This window comes from Ixodes scapularis, unplaced genomic scaffold (assembly GCF_016920785.2).
Source record: "Ixodes scapularis isolate PalLabHiFi unplaced genomic scaffold, ASM1692078v2 PGA_scaffold2__306_contigs__length_199485367, whole genome shotgun sequence".
NCBI lineage: Eukaryota > Metazoa > Arthropoda > Arachnida > Ixodida > Ixodidae > Ixodes > Ixodes scapularis.
In genome coordinates this window covers 188,932,007-188,948,218 of record NW_024609857.1, presented here as the reverse complement: position 1 = coordinate 188,948,218, position 16,212 = coordinate 188,932,007, and the positions used below count along the sequence as shown (strand labels likewise).

The 16,212-nt window shown below is 41.7% G+C and overlaps 1 protein-coding gene across 1 annotated transcript in view; it reads right to left on the bottom strand.

The window, feature by feature from the left end:
* Window positions 1-1,340: 1,340 nt before the first annotated feature.
* Window positions 1,341-16,212, bottom strand: part of LOC8042343 (glutamate receptor ionotropic, kainate 2) — a 422,879-nt gene continuing 408,007 nt past the window's right edge. Inside the window, exons 14-15 of the mRNA XM_029986050.4 lie at window positions 11,288-11,556; window positions 1,341-6,878 (exon numbers count right to left, since the gene is read on the bottom strand). Of these exons, the coding sequence (XP_029841910.2) occupies window positions 6,723-6,878; window positions 11,288-11,556 (425 nt within the window). The 3' untranslated portion in view covers window positions 1,341-6,722. The remainder of the gene's footprint in view (window positions 6,879-11,287; window positions 11,557-16,212) is intronic.

The following is a 16,212-nucleotide window of genomic DNA, read 5'->3' as shown; positions in this document are numbered from 1 at the left end:
GCGTACTTTAGCTCTCTGAAGCCCAACAGCTAAGACTCGCCTCCTCTGAAGAAATGACGGCCCTTCGGAAGCAAGTCAAAAACCTGACCGCACTCCTCGCAAGCTCCCTTGTTCGTGATTCAGAGCCCTCCCGTATCTCGTCCGGTTCTGCTTGTTCTCCAAGCCGATCATCATAGTCGCGACGTTTTTCCCCTTCAAGAATTCAATCTTCAGACGTCCAACTTTACTGGTACCATTACAAATTTGGTTCCAGAGCAGAGCGCTGCACGTAAACTGGTGGAACGTCGTGAAACGAAACGAGAGATGACTAGCAGCGACGAGTGCTCCTCCAAAACCTTCTGACAGTCGCCTGTTTTTCCTCAAAGACGTACTCTCAACTGTTCACTTTTCCATCAACTTATCCTCCACAACTTCAACACAAAACTGCTCGTTGGAGCGACTCCGACTTCGAAAAGGTAAATCATGTAATAAAAAACAAAAACAAGAAAAAAAAAAAAAAAGAAACCTCCATCGGATGCGGGAGCACGGGGCTGAAAGGCGACCACCGCGCGAGACGGTTATAAAAAAAATAGTCTTGGCCCGAACTTCGTCGTGCTCGGTTCCTTTCCTCGCTTCGCCCCCCCCCGCCCCCCCCCCCCCCCCCCCACCTTTAACTGCAAATTTTGTTGCACTGGCTTGCCTGCTGAAGTGTCCACACGTCGAGGCTCCCTCTAGCTTCCCGCAAGTTCTTCGTGAACTGCTTCCGGAGATCTGCGAGCTGCGGAGTGGTGCGCTGTATACTAGTTGGATCTGTGCATGCAAAGAAGGCCATTTACCAGGGAAATGCGAGCTCTTTCCCGAAGTTATATTGAACAGGAGTAAAAACCCGTGGACCGCTTGACTGTCATGCGGGTGGCGAATGCCATATTTGCCAATTTTGCGTCCCAGTCTTGTCACTCTGTATGCGCTTCGTGCATTAGCTTGAGGTCACGGTTGACTCTTTCCGTGATAGTCGCCTGTGCAAAAGTACGGCGAAGTTTACCTGTTTCTGTATCGCTAGTGCCTTACACACATCCATGAACACCTTGCTAACAAAATAAAAAGTGTTTTTTCTAATTATAATTGTGGCAAAGTCAAAGCGCTTGAGCTTTTGAAAAAGACAGTTCCAAGTTTTCCTTGAGTCCAGCTAGCGTAAAAAATATTTCGAGAAAGTAGCCGCGTTCCTGTATGAGCAGTTGGGCAGGCGTTGTTTTGGGCGCGGCCCCTTATTCTTGCCATGCTATTGCCCCACCTTGGGCACAAGTGTGCGAATTCTCTTGCTGCTACCCGTCTTGAACAACGACAGAACGCACTGGTTTAACAATACGCCGTCATTTATTCCCTTATCGCCCGCGTTGCGATCACAAGAGTCCCCGCGCATACGCCGCGAAGGTCTTTTATCCGCGGCGGAGCGCCGCTCGCGTGGCCGGTTACCATTGGCCCCCTCGTGGTGGAATCGAAAAACTGACGATTTGGCAGGCGGCAAACCTGTGTCAACGGTTTGGATCCCCAGGTTAACCAGAATCCTTAGTGAACTTCTTATGATGCGTTGTTTTAGAAACGCCAATGTTGCCTTTTTTAAAGCTACTTTTTGGTCCAGCACACAGTATGACAAATGAATTGCACAACTTATCTTCGGGAGGGACTGCGTTGGGAGTCGAATGTGAACTTTGAGAGAAATAGAATAAATAAAATTATGACAGTCATATACAATGCTAAATTTTATGAAGTCCGGAAAACGAAACAGGGCATATGGATGAAAGGTAGTTGATTGTGTGAAACGACACGAAAGTGATTTGATGCGGAGCTTTTATTTAGTTAAAATACTTTAATAATGTATCAAAATGATACTGCACCCATCCAAACAACACTTCAGTAACAAATTTCCCAAACTTGTTGTCAACACTACTCTCTTGATGACTCAAGCAGAAATAAATAGAGCAAAAGAAAAACATTGCAAAGAGACTACCCTCCAGTGATTTGGTAAGTAATTTCTTGAATGAAACTACATCATGATAATTATAGACAACCGCATGTAGGTTTCAGCGCAGAGTTTAATCATATATATATCACACATAACTGTTGTTTAAACTTTGGAAAACGCCAATGCGTAGACAAATTCAACGCCGTATAATTGTTCTACTAGAGAAAATGGTACTGTTGAACATATTAAGAAATTCTAATATTTTATACTCTATTAGCTAGGGTCAGCATGCGTAAAATATTACGATGAGAAACTTAAAGGTACCACGCGAAACTGTTTCTACCAGGAGGTATCTCTAGTGCGTCAGCTTTTTATGCAAGTTGAAGTAGAAACTAGTTACGTGTCAATTGTGGTTCTTATTCATCAATCGCTGTATCATACACAGTCACCACAGTGAAAACGCCAAACGCAACATTGGCCTTCTACTACACTACAAGACCAGGGATCATCGATCAAATTATAATTCCACTCACTGTTCAAATGATTCCGGTAGGTATATATTGACGTTCCCTTTTAGTTGATGGGGTAAATAAAACACGCATGACATAATTTTGCATCATACCAATCTTTTGAAACTACACCGAAAAAATAATTCAAATATTTATGTTTGGTTAATGTGCTATACGAGTTGTAGAGCAAAAACGTAATAGAGCAGAAGAAGAATGATATTTTGTCTCTGGACCTGTATTACGAATTTTTTATGATGCATTTTGTGGCTGTAAAGTACTGTGAAAATGTGACATTTTTGGGAGGATTACAACTGCAGATCTTTCATGAGATAACACCAGCCGTAAATAGATATCGTGAGTTTTGTTTTCCAAACAGCTAAAAATATTGTATTTAAAAACCAATTGAATCCAAAGAAACATGAGCAGCGAACAATTTTAACACACTAAAAGAAATAAAACATTTCCTTTCGACCTCTACCGATGAGCAATCCCAGGCATTTCATCCAAACCAACAGTGCACTGCAGTTCTTTATGTACAAACTCGAGATGTGACCACGCGCGCCACGTCTATTTCCGCCGTTAATACGCACCAGAGAGAGTTTAGTGTGAAACATTTTTTAGGTTATATGAAGATAACTTCTGTGAGGATAAACTGTAACTATGGTGGCCTACTATTCTGTACATATCATGACTCTGACACATCGGATTTTGCAAGATGTAAAAATGGTATCACTAGCACTGAATAGACAAGAACGCCATGTGCTACGTAGAAACCGAATATTACATATGTAACTCACTTTAGAACACGCTTTTGTATTACAAAAATTAAAACCATCTAATAGAAGTCAGCTATCATCGAAACTATGAAGCGACGAATGGGTTGTTTTTTTTTTTAACAGAACACAAAGCACACATAAAAAGTGTAATTAAGTGATATCTAGAATGGTTAGCCATGAAATATCCCCATGAAAAAATGTTAGGCATACTCCACGAGATATATGGAGTCAATAGTGCCATATACGTCTTGCCGTTCTTGCTGTAATGAGCTTTCTACAGTATTTCACTGGTCTCTAAGAGTACACATTATCTAAAAAAGGTGGAATCGCGTACCAATTTGGTTGTTTGGGTTGTGGGTATAATCTACATTACTGGATATTTAAAATGATTTGTGATAATCTGTGCCTTAAGTTGGAAAGTTTGGCCCTACCCAGGCCCGAACCACAATGATCCCGTGTAGCTGCCTACTTTAAAGCAGGCATTTTAGCGAAAGGAACGTAACAATAAATAATTACAGACTTCCGCAAACTTGAGCAAAGTTTTAGTATATAATTGTATTGCTGCTTTAGAACTAAATATTGTATGTTTCAGATGAATTAAGTATTTCATGTTGCCACAGCAAGACGGAGGCAAGTTCACAATGATGTCGTTAGTATAACATGCAAATTATGAAGAAAAAAATTTTTTTTTTATATTCTAAGATTGAGGGTTTACGGTGTCTGAGGACAGCAGCAGTATAAACATAATATAGGTTGCGTTGGTTTTACAGGTTCGTAAGACGCTGAAAACAACTTAAGCGTTGATGAAAAAAATTTGCGTGCGGACTCACAATTTGTTTTTCTGCGCACGTTGAATTCTGAACCTGTCTGGAGAAATAACAATTTTAAGAGTAGGCCAGGAAAAGTCAACCTATCTCAAGAATAATCTGGATCAGCTGTACTACCACTTAATTAGGAGTACTTAATGTTAACACTATATTGTTTTATATATTTCTGCAGGAGAGTTTTCTGCACATCGAATCCACATTTCCTTTGTATAGTTTGTTTATAAGTGCCACTGCCCATTTTTCAAGGTCGGGTGGCAATGGATCGAGCGCGAATATTTGAGATAACTTCAACTAAGTAATCTAACGTCATGGAAATTCAGTTCAATTTCTGTAAAGGTCTTAGTGCCCACGAGCTTCTAATTTTCGTTAACTTCGCGAATAGAAAAATTCACAAACTTCAAGGGCACGGGAATACTTATATTGTTTTCAGAGGCGAATTCTCGTTTTATAACCTGTAACATTTAATGGTCGCGACTATGAAACATACAGCCGGATCCTGAGAAATCGGGTCGCAAAAATATGCTTTCAGAAGCACATCTTTGATTGGCACGTGCCATTTTTTTTTGTTTTAAAAACAAAAAAATAAAAATAAAAATGAGGGTCCATGTGTCTGATTAGTCGTACGGTCATGAACCAAAATTAGAATTTATTTTAATTTCTTTGTATAAAAAAATTAGGGTAAGAGCCGCCATGAATATAGAAACGAATAAGGTATAAAAAACTTTTTAACAGGTTAATGCGTGTACTTTGTAAGCCTTCACAAACCTTCTGACGATAACATTAAAACACGTCTACTATTTTAAGAAGCAAGCCAACGACCCCTACAAGAGATATTGCGAAAAAATATAAAACGACTTATTTTTAATTTTGTGTAATACGTTAATGTTGAATTGTCTAATATATTAATGCATCGAACACTCATAAAGAATAAAGAAACTGAAACAAAAAATGTTATTTGGGGGGCCCAGGGCATTGCACTTATATCAATTTGACCAGGTCGTTCTAAATCTAAGGTGCCATATTGATGCACTTGCTCGTTCCTGACAACGATGTTCTTAATAGTCTTATTTGTGTCTTGCCTTGAGTTTGTGTACAGCTAACACTGCAAGCACCAAGACCGTTTAATTTATCATAAAATGTTTTTATGCCCCTGTCCTAATAAACACGTCGAATACTCCGGCCGTTTTATAGGTTAATCCTACTGATTTTAAATTAGAATAGGAAAGATGATTCCCCTTTAATCGATGCTACGCAGCTCTACATCACTAGTAACGTCCGGATTAATTCGTCAATTGCAGTAATTCTGTTTTTAACATGTTGAATGAATTTTAATACAAATATTTGTAGAGCGGGTGTGAACATAAATCGCTTCTTTTCGCAGTTTATGGTCGCAGTCGTACTTAGTATTCATTATTTACTAACCAAAGGACGAGGATGAGATCCACTCAACGCTAATAGCGTCCAAATAAATTATTAACGCGGATCGTAACGCGGATTAACACGACAATGACTTAACCGCAAACATCCACATTTCTTGAATTTTTTGTTATAAAACAATGGTTCCCATTTCATTTGTTTTTGAGTTTCCGTAAAGATTCGGCATTGAAGAAAACAACGCAAGCTTTCTCGCATTTAAATTAAAACTACAAAATTCCTCGTTTCCGTTTCCTCATTATCGAATGTCTTATATGAGTGTCTTCGTAACTAAAGAATCTCGTGCTCTCGTCTCATACAATAGATGTAATCTTAGACAAAAGTTAGGATAACCTCTCACATTATGTATACCATTCAGTATTTCAAAGCAATTCGCGAATAAGACAGTATTTTCGATGGTAACATTCGAAAGACATTTTACGCAGCAAATAACTATTTCTTAAAACGCTCCGCGCACTGTGCAAGCAGGTAATAGGTTAAAGGAGTGAAAGGGTCATGTACAGAAGGAAGTTGTAGATTGTAACCAATAACAGTACACAATATCAACGGCACCATGTTCGAGAAGTAGGACTGCCTTGGTTTCTATTCTACATTCCTATGTAACTGCAATAAACACTAGACGCATCACTTTGTACTTAATTAAAGTACAGCCTGCTAAAAAGGAAATGAAAATTTCGACAAAGTATCCACTAATCATAATATTATAACGCAATTTTACGTGCACTAACAATCATAAAGTTTATATACAGCAGCGAAATCTGTACAAACAACCTCCCTTATGTAAATCAATCGGTGTGAGGACCATTTCAAACATCTTCCGCGTATATTGTATCGTAGAAAAAGAAACATCATGACAAACGCGTACAACGTCACGATACAACAACTCAATGAGAAAACAGATGTATAGGTATGTTTTCTCGTAAACCCACACACGTAGTAGTAGTTGTGATGCAGGTTCTGCACACGCTGCCCGGTAGGCTGCAGCTTTCTACTGAGCAGGTAACTGTCACATCTAAGCTTGCGGTTTCTCTGTGTACTTTGAGGTACTCCTCGATTCGGTGGTTGCTGCACCGCCGCGACGCTCTTGGTAGTAGTAAAAACCGGACAAAAATGGAAGTGGTCGAGGCGGGTCCACGATACTTTAAAGGCGAATACGAGTGAAAAGAAACCAAACTGATGAAAATTGTGAAAGGAAAGGAAAAAAAGTGAATCAAGTTAGAGCAAAAAGTGTCTCTCAGAAGTCCGACGTGAACGATGGCAGCGTGGAGATTCGGTAGTCGCCTCCGTTGCTGTCCACCTCGGGAGGCTTGGCACCTTTCACTGGCATCGTGGAACTACGGCACGAGATGGCGAATTTGAGCTGCTTCAACATTTCCTTGCAAAGGGACTCCTGAAACAAGAAACAAAAAAGAGGAACGGTGTCGGGGTACGTTGTAGTACATAAAAATCGGCAATGAATGTATATTATTATTGACATTTCTAGGGCCTAGAATGCATTCTTGGTTGAATTTGCATATTTTTTGGTCCGCGTGTAATATTGAAGGCTGAAATGAAAGAAAGCGCGCTTCCCGTTTTATTTTATTTCTGAGATTCCTCAACAGCAGCAAGCTAAAATAACACAGGAGACTCTGAATATGAAAAACACACAACATTTAGGTTAAGTAAGACATACGCTGTTGGCTACTTTCACTTCAGTCGAGTTTTTCTTCTACCGCACATGAGTTAAACCAAGCCGGTAATGCAAAGGGACAATCAGCCCATAGCAATTATAAGCTTTGTGAAGTGAACTGCTTTAACCCTGGAGTAAAACAAAGTTATTTTTGAGATATAAACTTGATCTACTAATCATAAAAGTTTAATTATTGAATCCCTTGAAGCGAAAGCGTAAATCACATAACTTCATTTGGATCAACTTAGCTAATGGCGAAGTGCCGAACAGATGCTCTCAAAAACGCACTTCAGAGATATGTTGCGTTTACCAAATGTAGCTTTTGCTCAAGAGCCGCCTGATTTCATGAGCATTCCACTCTCTTATGGTTAGAGATAGGGGCTGTAACTCATTGCATCTTCAAGCTAGAGTTTGAGAAAAAAAAAGAAACATGACGGGTTCAAAGTGTTGTGCAAAAGGAAAATCTAAGGTTTACTGCCTTTTGCAAGGGAATAAGAATTACCAAGAAGTGGTTCTTAAGGTACAGAGTCGAGATTAACTCAAACAACTAATTAAGTTTTGACATAATTTGTTACCTTAACTCAATGCAGGGGATGCTACATGCTTTAAAAATCCGATAATTAAGAAAATATCTTAAACTTATTTCAGGAATTCATTCTTGAAATCCGCTTTTTAGGTTTCAGACCAGAATACATACAAGAGTCTTCGTTGCTGTTCATACTAAATCACGGTTCTAGGTCGCTTCGGTAGCGGTCTCCGAAACGTTGTTAAGAGGGTGACTACCGAAATAGCTGTTAACGGAATCTGATTGAAAACGGCAAAATATTTTTATTGCGCCAGTGAACAGTCGCGTAATCTGGAATTAAAATAATAAAAAAAATATTTTGCAACGAAGAAGAGCAAATAATAAAGGTACGCAACAAACTACAAAAAAACATTTCATTTCACTCAGCCCAATAATTAAACAACGTAGGCATTTAAAGTTATTATGAAAAGAGCTATAGTAGGTTACTGAATCGCAAAGATATACGATTATGCTACGTAACGCAGAGCAGAAGTGACCAAAAACAGCTAAATACGGATGCATGGCTAAAACGCCAATAAGACAATAGTCAGCGGTGTGTATGTCTTTTCCTCTCACGGTTTTTATAATTTGTAATTGTTCAGCTGACCCTATTCAAGTATGTACCAACTAGCTCAAGTAAAACCTCTAGTACGCCAATAAGAGAAGAGCAAACATTAGTGCTTTATTCACCCATATCACCAAGGTGGAGAATACAATTCAAGATGGTTTATATAGTGACTTAGATCATGATTTAAGTAATTTAAATCACATCGGTTCTACAATGATGGTTGAAATCAACCATTTTCTACAAAATGAATCCCCAATATACATCTTATTTACTGTTAGTCTATCATTTGATGATTTTTATGTTCACTTGTTTTTTATATAATAAATAAATCATAATGAAAAAAAAAGAGGTTGAAGACGAACATATTTGGTGAGCAAATCAAAGCGCTTCGATTTTGTTCTACGCTACTCTTCGTTTGTTAGCTGCGTAATCTACAGCGTGTTCGAAACAAAAACATTTACAGGGTTTGTTTCACCGCAAAAATAAACTATGCATGGCCAAATGCTCATCCTGCGCCCAAATGTAGCGCTAGAGGTCCGAACTAGACGCCAAAGTTTCAGCACGAACCAATATTTTATTCAATAGTTATAGGAGAGTTTTTGAAAAATTCAATGAGAATATGGGCCAATTATCGCCTGCTTTCGGTTTCTGGCGCCATAGAGCACCATCTATTCTAGAGCTCCGTCGGCCACGATTTTCTCGTTGACATTAAAAAAAAAAAAAAAAACACGACTAACTTTTAAACAAAAAAAAAAAATAAAAAGAACAAAACAAAAACGGTTTGCGTTGTAACTTTGGCATCAGGATCCAACCTTTAGCCCTTCCTTTCCTGTGGCGAATGAGCGTTCGGCGAAACATAGTTTATTTTTGCGGTGAACAAACCTGTAAACTTTTTTCGGGGACACCTTCTATTATTTGCAAGCTAATCAAAACGCAAAAAAAAACAAAAAAAACAAGGAAAGTAACGTTTATTGAAAGCAAATCAGATCGCGAAGGAAAACGCAAATTCAGCTTTTTCACTAACTAAAAAATTCAACGTCCTTTGTTCTAGTATGGCGGGTTCACATCAATAAAAACCGTTAAATAAATTGTACTAGAAAAGACTAAATGTACAATAATTCATTCCTCTCCATTTTATTGAGCAACCTGACGGTATGATCAATCAATCCGTCATGTTTAAAATTACATGAAATGATGTAAAATAAGCTTTTTTCTTACTACATAAAATAAATCAAATTAATAAGATGTAAAGCAAGTATATCTGATTTATGTGACCCTTTAAAATATCTTTTCCCCCCTGAAGATTGCTCATCGACGGGAACATAAAAAACAAACAAAAAAAAACAACAAAAACAAACAAAGAGGCTTTCCGCAATAAGCGAAGCTTCATGAAAAGGCTTAAAACAACTTCAGTTGTGTACTTCGTTTCATCTTAAATCCAGACGGAGCTGCCGCTACGAGCTCATGGGGTCAATCAGACACGCCAAAATTGCTCCAGTGGGTGACGTATTAAATATAGGATGTCTCCAGCCGACCTTCCGCTTCAAACAAGAGGGAAAACAATCATGAGCCTTTCTACTTCGTGGAGGTGGATGACCAGTGACGCTGTTTAGCTCGCGACACAGATCCGCCCCGTGGAGCCGGCGGAAAGTACACACGCCCGACGGAACCGCCAGCCCGGGAGTGCGGAAGGAAAGGAAACTAGGAGCCCAAGCGCTTGGAACGACGACAATCAGAGGGTGGTGCGAGCGTAGACATGGCCGACGCGTGTCGCACAGTGGCCAATCTTTGAGAAACCTTAATTACCTACATGAGAGTCTACTGATCCTGAAAATTGCGCCTATTGGTAACTGATTGAATGAATTGGCGACGTGCGCGACCGAAAGCGTCGCTGTGGTCGGCCTTCCACGATTGGCCCAAAAGCTGACTAAGACGTCGGAAAGGGTATACCATCGATGGAAATAAGAGCAATGAAAGAACTTTAATTTCGACGGTGTTGGCAGTGTTGCTTTGAGAGCGCAATGATTTCAGGCTTCCACCATGCTATATACAAACACCATCGAACTTGTTGTTCGCAAGGTAATGAGGTCACAAGGGGGAACCATAGGAGGGCGCCACCAAAACATCTCGCCGCTAATAGACCTATTGCTAAATTACCCAAGCGAGGAAAATGCAGGGAATGGTGTTCCACACGCCGCACGTGCCGGCGTCTGCTGCAGTAACTACTCTAAAAAAATCCCAGAACAAATGGCATTTTGCACGAGCGCTCGTCAATGTTTTATTTTGGTTGTTTACTTCGAGTCTTTTATACAGGGAAGGCCTGCGCGTGCGGCGGCGGGAGCGGCGGCGAGTGCGGCGGTTCAAGCGTAGAGTTTTTGGTCACGCACACGAAAAATCAACGGAACCCAGCCATAAACAGTTTCGCTGTAAAATCGGCATCTGCAGATAGAAACGGCAAACATTTAACAAATGCGCACTGAGGAAGTCAGTTTTACAGTGTGAAATTTCAAGTCGCCGTTCTCTTTCTTCCTGTAAAAATATAAGAGTAGGAAACTTGCTAAAGTTAATGTCGCTAGCGTTCGCCGACGAGGGAGTTGGTAACGCTATTTATTTGTGGCGCCATCACCCGATAGTCGTAGCGAACAGACGACGCGCTTGGTTGTCTGCTCGCTGCGCTTACCGGGAGATGGCGCCACAAGTAAACAGCGTCGCCAACTCGGTCGTCTGCGAACGCAACCAACCTTGACTTTGGAAATTTTATTGCTCAAATTTGTTTACAGGAAGAGCCCACTTAAATTTTACGCGATAAAATTTACCTTCTGAATGCACATTTGGTGAAAGTTTCGGTTTTCTATGTGCAGACGTCGATACTTCCGGCTCGTTTTACAGTGGAAGGAGTGCTTGGGGGCACCCTATACACTACTACGGCCAGGTTACCAAGGAAATGTTAGTGAGCTTCAATGTCGGCAACACGGACGGAGGAAACAAACAAGTTACCGAGTCCTCCTTGGCCATCTTTCGGGCCTTGAAGAAGAACTCCATGACGGCAACGATGGACGCGAGGGCCAATCCTCCCAGGAGGACGACGAAGACGCCACCCACGTTGGCCAGGCTGAGCTCGGTGACCGCCGACGACTTCTTGGCGTCGTCGACACACTTTCCGCCACCCTTGCGCTCCTTCCACCACTTCTCCTTGAAGCTGTGCAGTTTCCCTGCCTCTTGCAGCTTGAGGATGCCGCTGGACAGGATCTGCCGGTAGGGGGATTCTATGACAGGAACACCGAAAAAAATGAAGAGAGATTAGAAGCATGGAGCGAGACCACTCGTTTCGGAAAAATATTTTTTCTTCTTTTTTGTCTCCTTGATCAGTTTGGAATTCACACTAATAGGGCCATGATTACTGAAGAATGAAGAACAAATAATTGTAAAATCGCAGTCGAGACCTACGCAGATATGGAAAAACGGGAAGGCGATCGGGATACTACTCTATAAAATATCACGACTGAATTATTCTTGAAGAATGGGAAAACGCAGGCGATCTGGTTAACGATATCAATTGCAAACGCCAGAGAAGACAACAAATTTATTTTTTCTATTTCTTTCTTTGTCTCGTCTTTTTATGGGACTATTCTTCTCTATATATGGCTGACTCAGACTCTCCTAAGCCTGAATATCCGTGGTAATTTTTCTGCCGTCAATCTTCAGAGTCACGATAATTGTAGAAAAAGGGGTCCAACAATGCCCGTAGGTAAACCATGTCAGAACGGTTAAAATATAAGTCGTTGCAGGAATAATAAGAAAGCAAACGATAAGGTGGAAATAGTGTTCCGTAAGAACGTGAAACGTTCTTTTGCTACTTGCTCAGGACTTCGTGAAGCCCAAACATTGAAGTGACCGCTAAGATCGTTGCTGATTCGTTGACGGGGGGAGAGGAGCAAACGAAGGAAGCACGACGCTTATTGGCTAACGGGGGAGGTCACATGGCCAGAGGTAGGTGAGGAGGAGTTCGACCACCTGCGCACTGACGGAGGAAGCTCGAGGCTCTGGAGGGGAGGGGCTAAGTCACGTGACTTTCCACCTCCCCTCCCTGGTTTATCGAGGGCGCACTAACGGAGGAGTGATTAGCGGTATCGCCTCATTCGAGAAAGAGCGATAACCTGGTACGCGTTAAGATACACACATAAAACAAAGGGTATTTTTTTATTATTCGTGCAACAGGCACGGCTCGATTGTTTAGATGAGATGCGCTATATGTGCATCCCGTATAAAACCAAAGAGGGTATATTCGTACATCCCTGGTCACATATAATACACCCCAAAACTTCAGTTCGACCTACGCGCACTCTAAGCCTTGATACGTACTTTAGCTATTCATTATGTTATATCCCACCGGTCATCAAGCCTCTCGTAAAAGTTGGGGCCGTTAGTTCGGCGGTAGTGCGCTGTACGTCGAATTGAATTTTTGTGTGTCTTATACGTGACAAGGGATGTAATGGCTACACCCTTATTTTTTTGGAGTGTACCTCACGAAGAGCGTCATGAACGCAAGCGTTTAACTGCGCGGAATCTTAGTGATGAACAGCGTGAGCAAAAGTTTTAGACGCATGAGTTTGAGCACTAGACGATAATCCCACATTACACTAACTAACGTCAACGTGCTTGGCTATGAAGTCTAACCACTGGGCTATTAAGCCCGAAAGCTTCGCGTATGCAACAAAATTGCCTAAAAATTCGACATACATTTTTTCCCAAAAACGTTTGCATTGTTGCGCTCTTAAAATGTTACAGCGTCAACAAGATTGTTGTGAACATCTTTATGTTTTATCAGAAAATCTTTGAGTGTAGTGTGATTTTTTGTAGCTGAAGACCTTCTGGTATATGTTGGATTTTTAAGCTACGTTTTAAGGCACTTCATGTCTCGTTTTAAAAAACATATTTTAAAGCGCGGTCTTTTAATTTTTATAACTACCCTCGCGTGCGAACTTAAGGCTCTTGCTTCTTATGATTTGTTCTACCTTTTTTCTGGCTTTAGACCGTTTTAATGCAAAAGCATGAACTGTTCCATGGAGCGAAGCTGGTGTTGTCTGTAGCCGCTGTCTGTTGCAGCGAAAACGGCACCTGGATTTCCATTGGCCGAAAGCACAGCAACACAGATGCTTCGTCACGGAAGTCGGCGTGGCGCTCGAAGTCAAAGCCGATGCGCCTCAGAAATAAAACACAAAGAAAAGCACAGCAACCCAGATGCATCGCCACGAAAGCCGTGGAGCCAGCGGGGCGCCGCGCCTGCGCTGTGAGGGAGCGTGATGTCACCGCCGGAGCGTCGTGTGAAAAAGGACGACGTGGCGCGCTGCTCGTAGGAATGCGCTCCGAATAGGAACGCTTTGGCATTCCTACACGTAAGCAGTTTTAATTTTCTTCGTTTCATTTCCTTATGTTACAGTGCCCTAAGATTTCTAAATTTCTAATACTCCACATATTTCTCATGAGCCACTCTCAGTAAATTTTGTATTTGTAACGGGTATTCTTCTTAAATGAAGAAAGAGAATGAGCACTTGCAAGGAGAACCATTGCGGTTTTCTAATTAAATTTCACGGTAACGGATCTCCTGCAGTGGCTTTTAAAAAGGCTGCTTCTGAAACGTTTTAATCTAGAAGAGGATGCCTCTTTCACTACGGGCAATGTATTCCCCTATGAAGGCCAAGCTTTACATTGAAAGTAAGTCGATCCTTCCATTAGAAGCAGGCAACCTGTCCAAGGAGACCTAGGACTAGCAGGCTCAGCCCCATGCAACCAGCTCGCTCTCGATGGCTGTTGAAGTTGTGTAATAGAGGGAGCGTATTTATGCTCAGTGTAGACTATAGGGTGATGAAACAATGCCCGAAAAGTGATGCCAAAATGAACAAGTCAACTGGCTGTACTACTGAATGTTTAAATGCGGTCATTTCGTTTTCAGTATTTGTGTTTCTCAGGAAAATAATAAGAATGTAATTGAATATGATATGTGTCGCGGTCTTTACCACAACAGGTGTTAACGTGTAAGGACACGGTAATTTGCGACATAATGTTTTACGCGAAAGAGCGCAGCGAACAGTGCAGACAAGCATGGGACGGGGACTCCTTTCCAATTGAAAACAGTAGAGGTTTCTACAGGTACGGCAGCGGCTGTAGGCAACTACTATGAGCGTACCTAATCCCATTGAAAAGTGCGCGAGTCGCAGAGGTCTCTCTCAATGTTCTATAAGATCGTCGACTTCAGCACATTTAAGTTTTGTCAGTCCCCAGCCCATTCGAATGTCGTTAGCCTTCTTGAATGGAATTCCCTCACCCCCAAACTCTTTTCTTTTCGCGTACCCAAGGACTTCATGGCAACACTTATACCACTTTTCTTCTATGTGTAGTTTTAATCGAGTTAATGGCATCAACCCATTTTCACTGCAAAGTATTCCGGACGTTTTCCTGATCAGCTTTTCGAGTGAAACCTACAAATTGCGCGAAAAATAAGATACTACCGTGTGGGGTCCGAATTAATAATATACATTGCGTAAGGGGTAATCAGGTTTTTAAAGGAGCGATGCAACAATTTTTGTACTTTGCGCAAATACCGCTTAAAACGGATCCCTAACGTTAATGACTTATGAAACACGCGTTCGTTTTTCACCCCACGCAATAGAAGTCCCAGAAAAAAATTAAAGACAAACGAGCAGCGTTCACCCCCTCAACTCGCAGCTAGTACAAGCGGCCACGTGATCTGAAGCCGATTATATGCCGCCAGTGTTGATCATAGCCACGCGCTGGGGTTGGCAAAGCGCAGGACACGCGCTGAGTTCCAGACATTGTTATGGCTCGGCTGTTGTCGTCGTTGCAGCGATTGGACACGGGTCACTACCCGAGGTAGCGATTATCACGAGCCCAAGTCGAGTGCCCACGCAATGCTCGGGACCAATCTATGAACCGCATTCAAACATCGTCACTTGGGTGTACTGCGATCCCCACGGTACGTCACCAAATTTTGCGAAGGAGAGATTGAATGAAAATGATCGCTTTTGTCCTTGAAATTACACCGCAACAAAGGAGTTTCTTGGCCAGTGGCGTTGCGTGCGAGTATCCTTGAGTCCCAGGTGTGCCAGTAAGCTCGTGTCAAGTGAAAAACATTTCAATTGAATATCGTTGCACAGCTCCTTTAACTATATTTGCATAGTTAAAGGGACCATGAAATGAGTTTCTAAATTCTTCAGCTTTTTTTCTCAACTCAAAAGCAAAATGATGAATCACGTGGTCGTCACTACGTATTTCACATGAAGAGGAAATTCTGCCAGCCGTCTCAGGGTCGCCGGGGTTAGAACTCCGTGGTCCTTGAGTCTCGTGCAATATTCTATAATGTGGAGCTACAGCGAAAACCCAAGCTCATCTTTCTTGCCGAATCACGACTGGCCAGTTGGATTACTTTTGCCTTCATCGACGGAAATAAAAGTAACGCATTATTGTCAACTCTAACGGTGATAGTTTCGAAATGCGACTACTCTAAGGTCAATGATTCCAATGTGCTTTTTTAGCGCAATCGTTTCCAAAAGATGGCAAGTGCCGTCCAAGCACTCATTGGGCACGATTGCTAATAAGAATATTGTTGAGAAATTCATTGTTCACGAGCGCATACACCCGAGGGACGCAGTACTCGCGTCCAATGCGTAAGCTGGGTTCGGCTGGCATACTTTGTCACTGAGGGGCAAATCGCTGTAAAAAAGGCGGACAGCTTTACAAAAGACACGAGGTGGGATATAAGCCGCCCTCATTAGAGAGCTTTAAAATAGGGGACCCCAAACGCCTCTCGTCCCCCAAACTTGGGCCCCCAAACAGGAAGCAGAACTTCGGCTCTTCTGCAGTGTGACGCCCAAGAGTGTTCGGAATGGAGGTAGGAAGCTTCT